Raw genomic sequence first — 11,354 nt, 5'->3', positions numbered from 1 at the left:
GCTGTGTTGAGGTTGTGTTGAGCCTGTGTTGAGGCTGTGTTGAGGTTGTGTTCAAATCAAATCAATTTATTTTTGTAAGGCCCAAAATCACAACAACAGTTGCCTCTGAGGGCCACAGGGAGAAATGAATCAACAATGTCTGTGGTGGTGATGGAGTCAGACAATGTCTGTGGTGGCGAGGGACGATGTCCCAGGGTCCTCTGTCCTTAGACTCTCCTTCTCGGCCAGGAAAAACTACAAAAAAAAACTCTTTGGGAAAAAAGCGTAGAAACCTGGAGGAGTTCCAGTGAAGGAGAGATCCGACTCTCACAGACGGACAGACGGACACGAGGGAGACTGGAGCTGGACCCACTCTTCAGGCAGATGAGGGACCGTCTGAGTCGAGCTGGACCCACTCTTCAGGCAGATGAGGGACCGTCTGAGGCGAGCTGGACCCACTCTTCAGGCAGATGAGGGACCGTCGGAGGCGAACTGGACCCACTCTTCAGGCAGATGAGGGACCGTCTGAGTCGAGCTGGACCCACTCTTCAGGCAGATGAGGGACCGTCTGAGTCGAGCTGGACCCACTCTTCAGGCAGATGAGGGACCGACTGAGGCGAACTGGACCCACTCTTCAGGCAGATGAGGGACCGTCTGAGGCGAGCTGGACCCACTCTTCAGGCAGATGAGGGACCGTCGGAGGCGAACTGGACCCACTCTTCAGGCAGATGAGGGACCGTCTGAGGCGAGCTGGACCCACTCTTCAGGCAGATGAGGGACCGTCGGAGGCGAGCTGGACCCACTCTTTAGGCAGATGAGGGACCGTCCACACAGGGCAGGGACCACTTCATCAGGGGAGGGGCATCTGGGTCCACAGGTCCTCAGGAGTGAGAGAAAGAAAAGAAGGCGGTGAACAGTTTGCAAGTGGAATTAAAAAATAGATATGTTTTGATAGCATAAGTAGTCAGAAGAAGAGGACAGTGCTCAAGCTGTCATACTTCCCCCAGCATAGTTACTCCTAGGGCAGCGTAGCTAAAGCTGTGGGTTTATGTTTCTGTTCCTAACTACTCTGACCATATTCGATTTCGAAGAGGAACGTTTTAAGCCTGGACTTAAATGAAGAGACTGTGTCAGCATATTTAACATGGGTCGGGAGCTGATTCCATAACACAGGAGCTTGGGAGCTAAACGCTCTACCTCCTACAGTACTTTTAGAGACTCTTAGCACCACCAGAAGGCCAGCATTCTGAGAGCGAAGAGCTCTGTTTGGATGATATGGTTCTATAGCATCTTTGAGGTAGGATGGGGCCATGTCATTTATGGCTTTGTAGGTCAAGAGTAGAATTTTGAATTTGATTCTAGACTCGACGGGGAGCCAGTGAAGAGACTTCAGCACTGGCGTAATGTGCTCTCTTCTTTTTGTTCCTGTTAGTAATCTTGCTGCTGCATTTTGAACCAGTTGAAAGCTTTTTATGGAGCTTTTAGGACACGCTGCAAGCAGGGAGTTACAGTAGTCTAATCTAGTCGTTACAAATGCATGGATAAGTTTTTCGGCATCACTTTTAGGCAGAATTCTTCTGATTTTGGCTCTTGTTGTGCAAATGGAAATAGGCTGTTTTACAAGCTTGATTTATATGAGCTTTAAATGAGAGCTCCTGGTCAAATAAGACTCCAAGGTTTCTTACAGTAGAACTGGAGGCTACACTGACATTGTCCAGTGTGGCTATCTGCTCAGATAGAGAGTCTCGTAGATGCTTAGGGCCAAGCACAATGACCTCGGTTTTTTCAGGGTTAAGAAGCAGGTAGTTTAGTGTCATCCAGGTTTTTATCTCCTTCACACAAGCACTAAGTCTGTCTACTTGATCGCTCTGATCAGGTTTCATTGATAAATACAGCTGAGTGTCGTCTGCATAGCAGTGGAAGTTAATGCCATGCTTTCTGATAATGTTGCCTAATGGCAGCATATAAAGAGTAAACAGAATTGGACCGAGTACCGAACCCTGTGGCACACCGTAAATTACTTTAGAGCTTGGTGAGGAGCTCTGGTTTACATTAACAAATTGGAACCTATCAGATAGATAGGATTTAAACCAGCTGAGGGCTGTTCCTCCAACACCTACATCACATTCTAACCTCTGCAGTAGAATGTTGTGGTCGATGGTGTCAAACGCTGCGCTGAGGTCCAACAGAACCAGGATTGAGACCAGTCCATCGTCAGCGGCTAATAACAAATCATTTGTGACTTTAACTAGTGCAGTTTCAGTGCTGTGGTGGGCTCTGAACCCTGACTGGAAAACTTCAAATAAGTTATTGTCCTGCAGGTGGCGACAAAGCTGTTTTACTACAACTTTTTCAAGGATTTTAGAGACGAAGGGAAGATTTGAAATAGGTCTGTAGTTTACCAATAGGTCGGGATCTAGTTTAGGCTTTTTCAGAAGAGGTTTAATGACTGCATGTTTGAAGGACTGTGGAACATAGCCACTTTCGAGTGAAGTATTTATTATAGTAAGAATAGGGTCTATAATTAGGGGGAGAATGTCTTTGAGGAGTCTGCTTGGAATGGGGTCTAGGACACAAGTTGAGCTTTTAGAGGACATAATGGCTGAAGTTATCTCTGCTTGATCAACAGCTGTGAACCTTTTTAAGTTTACAGGTGGATTTATATGGGACGTTAGATTTACAGCTTGGGCTAGTTCAGGGCTAATAGCGGGGGTAATTTCATCTAATTTATCTCTGATTGTTTTTATTTTATTGTTAAAAAATAGGAGGAAATCATCAGAGCTAAGTGTAGCTGGGATTGAGGGCTCTACTGCGCTGTGACAGTTTGTTAGCCTAGCTACAGTGCTGAAAAGGAATTTAGTGTTACTTTTGTTGACTTCTATTAGATTTGAATAATATCTGGTTTGGGCCTTACGCAGAGCCTGCTTATAGGACAGCAGGCAGCTTTTCCTGCTTTTAGGGATTCTTCTGTGTGAGAGCGACGAAATAATCCCTCTAACTTTCTAACTCTTTGTTTATGTGAACGCAGTTCTTGGTTGTACCATGGGGAGGCGCGCTTTGGCCTAATGACCTTCTGTTTTAACGGCGCGACAACGTCAAGAGCAGACTTCAGAGAATTCATGGTCAAGTCGACACATTGATCACTTAAACTGGGACTAAAGCTGTTCTCAGCAGGATCACATGACGTGATCACATGACGTGATCACATGACATGATCACATGACGTGATCACATGACATGATCACATGACATGTCACTGAATATTGGCTCTATTATTTCTTTGAATTTTGAGATAGATTTTTCAGATATTGTCCTTTTCATTATAACTTTATTTTGTGGGACTGGATGATCTTTAAAAATAAACTGGAAGGTAATTAGGAAATGATCTGACAATATAGGGTTTTGAGAGAGGACAATGAGGTCACTAATCTCTGTTCCATACGTTAGGACAAGAACCAGAGTGTTCTTGTGAGTGTGAGTCGGTTTATTTACATTCTGAGTGAAACCAATGCTGTCTAACAAGGCGCTGAAGGCATTACTGAGAGCGTCATCACTCATGTTCACGTGGATATTAAAGTCTCCAACAATAACTATTTTATCCCAGGCTAACACTAAGTTTGATATAAAGTCATAAAACTCTGTTAAAAACTCTGAATAGGGACCAGGAGGTCGGTAGATAGGTGTTGAGGCTGTGTTGAGGCTGTGTTGAGGCTGTGTTGAGGCTTTGTTGAGGTTGTGTTGAGGCTGTGTTGAGGTTGTGTTGAGGCTGTGTTGAGGTTTTGTTGAGGTTGTGTTGAGGCTGTGTTGAGGCTGTGTTGAGGCTGTGTTGAGGTTGTGTTGAGGCTGTGTAGAGGTTGTGTAGAGGTTGTGTTGAGGCTGTGTTGAGGTTGTGTTGAGGCTGTGTTGAGGCTTTGTTGAGGTTGTGTTGAGGCTGTGTTGAGGTTGTGTTGAGGCTGTGTTGAGGTTTTGTTGAGGTTGTGTTGAGGCTGTGTTGAGGCTGTGTTGAGGCTGTGTTGAGGTTGTGTTGAGGCTGTGTTGACGTTGTGTTGAGGCTGTGTTGAGGCTGTGTTGAGGTTGTGTTGAGGCTGTGTTGAGGCTGTGTAGAGGTTGTGTTGAGGTTGTGTTGCGGTTGTGTTGAGGCTGTGTTGAGGTTGTGTTGAGGCTGTGTTGACGTTGTGTTGAGGCTGTGTTGAGGCTGTGTTGAGGTTGTGTTGAGGCTGTGTTGAGGCTGTGTAGAGGTTGTGTTGAGGTTGTGTTGCGGTTGTGTTGAGGCTGTGTTGAGGTTGTGTTGAGGCTGTGTTGACGTTGTGTTGAGGCTGTGTTGAGGCTTTGTTGAGGTTGTGTTGAGGCTGTGTTTAGGCTGTGTTGAGGCTGTGTTGAGGTTGTGTTGAGGCTGTGTTGAGGCTTTGTTGAGGTTGTGTTGAGGCTGTGTTGAGGTTGTGTTGAGGCTGTGTTGAGGCTTTGTTGAGGTTGTGTTGAGGCTGTGTTGAGGCTGTGTTGAGGCTGTGTTGAGGTTGTGTTGAGGCTGTGTAGAGGTTGTGTAGAGGTTGTGTTGAGGCTGTGTTGAGGTTGTGTTGAGGCTGTGTTGACGTTGTGTTGAGGCTGTGTTGAGGCTGTGTTGAGGTTGTGTTGAGGCTGAGTTGAGGCTGTGTAGAGGTTGTGTTGAGGTTGTGTTGTTGTTGTGTTGAGGCTGTGTTGAGGTTGTGTTGAGGCTGTGTTGACGTTGTGTTGAGGCTGTGTTGAGGTTGTGTTGAGGCTGTGTTGAGGCTGTGTAGAGGTTGTGTTGAGGTTGTGTTGCGGTTGTGTTGAGGCTGTGTAGAGGCTGTGTTGAGGTTGTGTTGAGGCTGTGTTGAGGCTGTGTTGAGTTTGTGTTGAGGCTGTGTTTAGCCTCTGTTGAGGCTGTGTTGAGCCTGTGTTGAGGCTGTGTTGAGGCTGTGTTGAGCCTGTGTTGAGGCTGTGTTGAGCCTGTGTTGAGGCTGTGTAGAGGCTGTGTTGAGGTTGTGTTGAGGCTGTGTTGAGGCTGTGTTGAGGTTGTGTTGAGGCTTTGTTGAGGCTGTGTTGAGGTTGTGTTGAGGTTGTGTTGAGGCTTTGTTTTGGCTGTGTTGAGGTTGTGTTGAGCTTGTGTTGAGGCTGTGTTAAGGCTGTGTTGAGCTTGTGTTGAGGCTGTGTTGAGGCTGTGTCGAGGTTGTGTTGAGGCTGTGTTTAGGCTGTGTCGAGGTTGTGTAGAGGTTGTGTTCAGGCTGTGTTGAGGTTGTGTTGAGGCTATGTTGACGTTGTGTTGAGGCTGTGTTGAGGCTGTGTTGAGGTTGTGTTGAGGCTGTGTTGAGGCTGTGTTGAGGTTGTGTTGCGGTTGTGTTGAGGCTGTGTTGAGCCTGTGTTGAGGCTGTGTTGAGGCTGTGTTGAGGTTGTGTTGCGGTTGTGTTGAGGCTTTGTTGAGGCTGTGTTGAGGTTGTGTTGAGGTTGTGTTGAGGCTTTGTTGAGGCTGTGTTGAGGTTGTGTTGAGGTTGTGTTGAGGCTTTGTTGAGGCTGTGTTGAGGTTGTGTTGAGGCTTTGTTTTGGCTGTGTTGAGGTTGTGTTGAGCTTGTGTTGAGCTTGTGTTGAGGCTGTGTTAAGGCTGTGTTGAGCTTGTGTTGAGGCTGTGTTGAGGCTGTGTCGAGGTTGTGTTGAGGCTGTGTTGAGGCTGTGTTGAGGTTGTGTTGCGGTTGTGTTGAGGCTGTGTTGAGGTTGTGTTGAGGCTGTGTTTAGGCTGTGTTGAGGTTGTGTAGAGGTTGTGTTGAGGCTGTGTTGAGGTTGTGTTGAGGCTGTGTTGAGGCTGTGTTGAGGTTGTGTTGAGGCTGTGTTGAGGCTGTGTAGAGGTTGTGTTGATGTTGTGTTGCGGTTGTGTTGAGGCTGTGTGGAGGCTGTGTTGAGGTTGTGTTGAGGCTGTGTTGAGGCTGTGTTGAGGCTGTGTTGAGGCTGTGTTAAGGTTTTGTTGCGGTTGTGTTGAGGCTGTGTTGAGCCTGTGTTGAGGCTGTGTTGAGGCTGTGTTGAGGTTGTGTTGCGGTTGTGTTGAGGCTTTGTTGAGGCTGTGTTGAGGTTGTGTTGAGGTTGTGTTGAGGCTTTGTTGAGGCTGTGTTGAGGTTGTGTTGAGGCTTTGTTTTGGCTGTGTTGAGGTTGTGTTGAGGCTTTGTTGAGGCTGTGTTGAGGTTGTGTTGAGGCTGTGTTGAGGTTGTGTTGAGGCTGTGTTGAGGTTGTGTTGAGGCTGTGTTGAGCCTGTGTTGAGGCTGTGTTGAGGCTGTGTTGCGGTTGTGTTGAGGCTTTGTTGAGGCTGTGTTGAGGTTGTGTTGAGGTTGTGTTGAGGCTTTGTTGAGGCTGTGTTGCGGTTGTGTTGAGGCTTTGTTGAGCCTGTGTTGAGGTTGTGTTGAGGCTTTGTTGAGGCTGTGTTGAGGTTGTGTTGAGGTTGTGTTGAGGCTGTGTTGAGGCTGTGTTGAGGTTGTGTTGAGGCTGTGTTGAGGTTGTGTTGAGGCTGTGTTGAGGCTGTGTTGCGGTTGTGTTGAGGCTTTGTTGAGGCTGTGTTGAGGTTGTGTTGAGGTTGTGTTGAGGCTTTGTTGAGGCTGTGTTGAGGTTGTGTTGAGGTTGTGTTGAGGCTGTGTTGAGGCTGTGTTGAGGTTGTGTTGAGGTTGTGTTGAGGCTGTGTTGAGGTTGTGTTGAGGTTGTGTTGAGGCTTTGTTGAGGCTGTGTTGAGGTTGTGTTGAGGTTGTGTTGAGGCTGTGTTGAGGCTGTGTTGAGGTTGTGTTGAGGCTGTGTTGAGGTTGTGTTGAGGCTTTGTTGAGGCTGTGTTGAGGTTGTGTTGAGGTTGTGTTGAGGCTGTGTTGAGGCTGTGTTGAGGTTGTGTTGAGGCTGTGTTGAGGTTGTGTTGAGGTTGTGTTGAGGTTGTGTTGAGGCTGTGTTGAGGCTGTGTTGAGGTTGTGTTGAGGCTGTGTTGAGGTTGTGTTGAGGCTGTGTTGAGGCTGTGTTGAGGCTGTGTTGAGGCTGTGTTGAGCCCGTGTTGAGGTTGTGTGTTTGTGGGTCTCAGATTTACTGCAGTGTCGTGTGAGCATCAGAGCGAGGGAGAGAGATAATGGAAAGACAGAACATGATTAACCTCTCGTCACACACGCCCACAACGTCACGCCAGGACGGCCACAAACCAGGACTAGACCAGGACTAAACCAGGACTAGACCAGGACTAAAGCAGAACTAAACCAGGACTAAAGCAGGACTAAAGCAGGACTAAACCAGGACTAAACCAGGACTAGACCAGGACTAAACCAGGACTGAAGCAGAACATGGTTTATAAGTAATACAAAATCAGTAAATAACAAAAAAGTGTTTAATTTCCATTTTATTCAACATTCTTTTTCTTGTGCATAGATCCAAAATGACTTTACATTCAGTTCCTTTGAGGTGATTCAAACATGGTTAATATTCTTATAAAATCTTCCCTTGTTCAGTTCATTCAAAGAGCTTTTGTTCTCAGGCTGTGATTGTGTAAAGCTTCACGAGGATAAATCTGGTCCAATAAAGTCTCGTTTATTCTTCTACACTGCATAAGTGGCATTAATGTGACATTCATAGAAAATAAAAATTAAAGTTAGCATTTCTTTCATATTTACAGCAGTTTTATGGCACCATTTTGTTTTTTCGGCCCATTCTTATTTAAGGACTTTTTTTCTAAACATTTCCATTTTTATTTATTATTATAATATTTTTTTATTCATCTTGTTCAATGTGCAGTAAAAGTACACAAACCTAAGAATTATACTCACCTACAGACTTTATTTTGTACATTGTTACTTTCCACCACTGCATCATGAAGAGCTCCTCTGTGTTTTTAATGTCCATTCACCTTCACCAGACTCTTAAATGTTCTTTTCTTTGCTGCGTTTGACCCGTTTAACTCTTTTAAATGTGTTTGTTCTGTCGCTTTAGCTTGAATTAGCTCTGTTTGAACATAATTAGCTTGAATTAGCTCTGTTTGAACATAATTAGCTTGAATTAGCTCTGTTTGAACATAATTAGCTTGGATTAGCTCTGTTTGAACATAAATATGTCAAATTCAGTTTATTCTTACAAAGACAAACGGTTGTATTTGTCCACGATCTGAGGCCGAGGGGCAAAGTTAAAGCCAAACGTCGGAACATTCTGCGGAACAATCCGGGCAATGAGCACCATGAGTTACAGGTCAGGTTTGTGGAGTGGCGAGCACACGTTATTTCATAACATACAAAACTGATTATGACACCTAAACTGAAATAAAGGCTTTTGTTGTATCGTTTTATCTTTTGGCTGAAGCGTTAAACATATATTAAATATATATTCCTTGCGGCCGGGTCATGTGGTCAAGGCAATCAAGGCAAGCAGTGATTGACCAATGAAATGACCGTGTCGCACAACTACATATAAATAGTTTTAAATGATATTAAAATAAACCCGTTTTTCCCTCACTCCTGCTGCTGAAGCCTCTACAGGCGCTGAGCAGTACTGCAGGAAGCTCGGTTCTTCTTCTCCTGCAGCTGCTCAGTCTGTGGGCGTGTGCAGAGGAGAAGTGAAGCCCTAACTGAGCATGTGCAGAGGAGAAGTGAAGCCCTAACTGAGCATGTGCAGACGGGAAGTGAAGCCCTAACTGAGCATGTGCAGAGGAGAAGTGAAGCCCTAACTGAGCATGTGCAGAGGAGAAGTGAAGCCCTAACTGAGCATGTGCAGAGGAGAAGTGAAGCCCTAACTGAGCATGTGCAGAGGGGAAGTGAAGCCCTAACTGAGCATGTGCAGAGGAGAAGTGAAGCCCTAACTGAGCATGTGCAGAGGAGAAGTGAAGTTCTAACTGAGCATGTGCAGAGGAGAAGTGAAGCCCTAACTGAGCATGTGCAGAGGGGAAGTGAAGCCCTAACTGAGCATGTGCAGAGGAGAAGTGAAGCCCTAACTGAGCATGTGCAGAGGGGAAGTGAAGCCCTAACTGAGCATGTGCAGAGGGGAAGTGAAGCCCTAACTGAGCATGTGCAGAGGAGAAGTGAAGCCCTAACTGAGCATGTGCAGAGGAGAAGTGAAGCCCTAACTGAGCATGTGCAGAGGAGAAGTGAAGCCCTAACTGAGCATGTGCAGAGGAGAAGTGAAGCTCTAACTGAGCATGTGCAGAGGAGAAGTGAAGCTCTAACTGAGCATGTGCAGAGGAGAAGTGAAGCTCTAACTGAGCATGTGCAGAGGAGAAGTGAAGCCCTAACTGAGCATGTGCAGAGGAGAAGTGAAGCCCTAACTGAGCATGTGCAGAGGAGAAGTGAAGCTCTAACTGAGCATGTGCAGAGAAGAGAAGTTCTAACTGTTTATAATGATTAGACGACTAAATCTCACTCTTGCATGTCAGTTTTTTCACTTTTTTGTGCAAATATCAATGGATGAAACCCCAAGTCTGCTGCCCATTCATAAAAGTCTCTGCACGCTCGATGTTGTTGTAGTAAATTTGATCAAACAAATGATCATAATGAGGTTTGTCCCGTGAAAACTTCAGCTCCAAAGTCTCTGGATATTTCGCGGTTGGAAAAAACGTTTTTACATTCAACTTAAGGCCTGAAAAAGCTTGTTTTGCTCCACAACGTGCCGTTTACCTCCGGAGACAGGCCTTTAAAACACATGACGCCTTTAATACCATTCTACGGAACCATCCGGGCAAAGCAGTGGCGTCTCCGTGGCGACGAGCAGACCCCACCAAAGTTGCGCAGCGCGGCTTCAAGTTCAAGCAACGTTGCATTTTCCGTGGCAGTTCTTTGCGTCTCGCTCGCTCACACGTACTCCTGCAGGCTGTAGCTGTCTTTCACCTCGTTCTGCTCCGGCTGCGAGTTCGATTCCTCGGCGTTGGCCCCATTTCCCGCGTCCTCCCGGATCCTCACGACTTTAGCGGCGTCCGTTTGCGTCCCCCGGATGCTCCGCTGCACGGGCTTCCCCCCCGCGCTGCTCGGCCGAGTCGACGTACTCTTCGGACACGACAGGCAGAATATCACGCCCGACGCCAACAGGAAGCCCGCCGACACGAACGTCAGGCAGAGGGCGCCCCCCGGCTGGTACCGGCTGCTTTCGGGCACGTCCGTGGTCAGGAACGTCGTGATGATTTCGCTGGTGAACCAGGACGCCGGCGCCAGACACAGAACGGACGCCAGGACGAAGCAGGCGCCCGCCGCGATCGCCGTGTGGGCCTTGGCGCGACGGCTCCCGCCCCACTTCGTGCACTTCAGCCCCAGCGACGCCAGGCAAATGCCGAAGCCGGTGACGAGAGCGGCGAGGACCATGGCGATCCTGGTCATCTGGAGGTGCGGCGGCAAGCTCAGCATGCTGCTCTTCATGGTGCAGCTGAAGACGCCGGAGCTGTAGAAGTTGCAGTCCATCCAGAGTCCCTGCATGTGCGAGATCGGCGTCATCAGGCTCGTCCAGGCCGTCGCCGACACCTTCCAGTTGGGCAGCACGGTCGAGACGGTGACGCCGACCAGGCCGAGCACGGACAGGACGAAGGCGAGGATCTGCACGGCGGTCGACAGCATGGTCGGGGTGGCGAGGGGCGAGGGGGTCTGTCGAGAGAGAAAGAATCAGAACGGATGCGGTCGTCTCAAAGGCCGCTAACGAGCGCTGTGGGAGGAGCTTCCGTTCATTGTAATGTAGAAGAGCTGTTCCGTCAATGTTCAACCGCTACGAGAGCAAACGCCGACTTTAGGTCATTTACCGGGTCAAACACGTGGAGAAGAACGGCCCAAACGTGTTTGTTATCCAAGAATGCTAACGTTAGCTTTGGGCTAAATGCTATTGCGATGCTAGCACCGCCTACAGAATGATCCGTTTACTTTCCTGTGGTAAAACGATGTCAAAAACCCACATTGAAGGACAGATGTAGTTCATTATTGGGCCCGAGCCAGGAAGCGGGCCGGGACGATTGCTTATGCTCGGTTTATTAATATTATTATTAATAATATTATTAATATTATTATTATGATTAATATTATTATTATGATTAATATTATGATTCATATTATTATTAATAGGATTTTTAATATTATTATTATGATTAATATTAGTATTAATATTATTATTAATATTCTCGGGTCGAAAGGTGAAAGGGCTGAACCAGGTACGGCTCCACAGCGCCCCCTGGTATTTGAACATGATTTTTCTGGAGTAGACTCACGTCATTGGGTGGAGCCTGAAATGCACTTGTAGCTCCGCCCAACAACAAACAGGAAGTCGGCCATATTGAATTGGAAATATAAAATGGATTTCATTCGCTTTGTTCTATTTTTTTACACTTTTAAGCTCAGACTTAGTCCACAACATCCTGAAACATGGAACATGAATGATCCTTGCATGATGTGGGCGTG

At 47.0% G+C, this 11,354-nt stretch overlaps 1 protein-coding gene across 1 annotated transcript; it reads right to left on the bottom strand.

Annotated features, from left to right (window-relative positions):
• Nucleotides 1–9,773: 9,773 nt before the first annotated feature.
• On the bottom strand, nucleotides 9,774–10,526 carry LOC140364343 (claudin-20-like). Its single transcript, XM_072450442.1, has one exon. It carries the CDS (start codon nucleotides 10,524–10,526, stop codon nucleotides 9,774–9,776), a length of 753 nt encoding a protein of 250 aa, XP_072306543.1.
• Nucleotides 10,527–11,354: the final 828 nt, after the last annotated feature.

This window comes from Eucyclogobius newberryi, unplaced genomic scaffold, assembly GCF_026437365.1.
Source record: "Eucyclogobius newberryi isolate DKJ021-1_F unplaced genomic scaffold, fEucNew1.0.hap1 SCAF_1, whole genome shotgun sequence".
NCBI classification, from domain to species: domain Eukaryota; kingdom Metazoa; phylum Chordata; class Actinopteri; order Gobiiformes; family Gobiidae; genus Eucyclogobius; species Eucyclogobius newberryi.
Note: the sequence above shows the minus strand (reverse complement) of the source record. Positions and strands in the feature narration are given on the sequence as shown.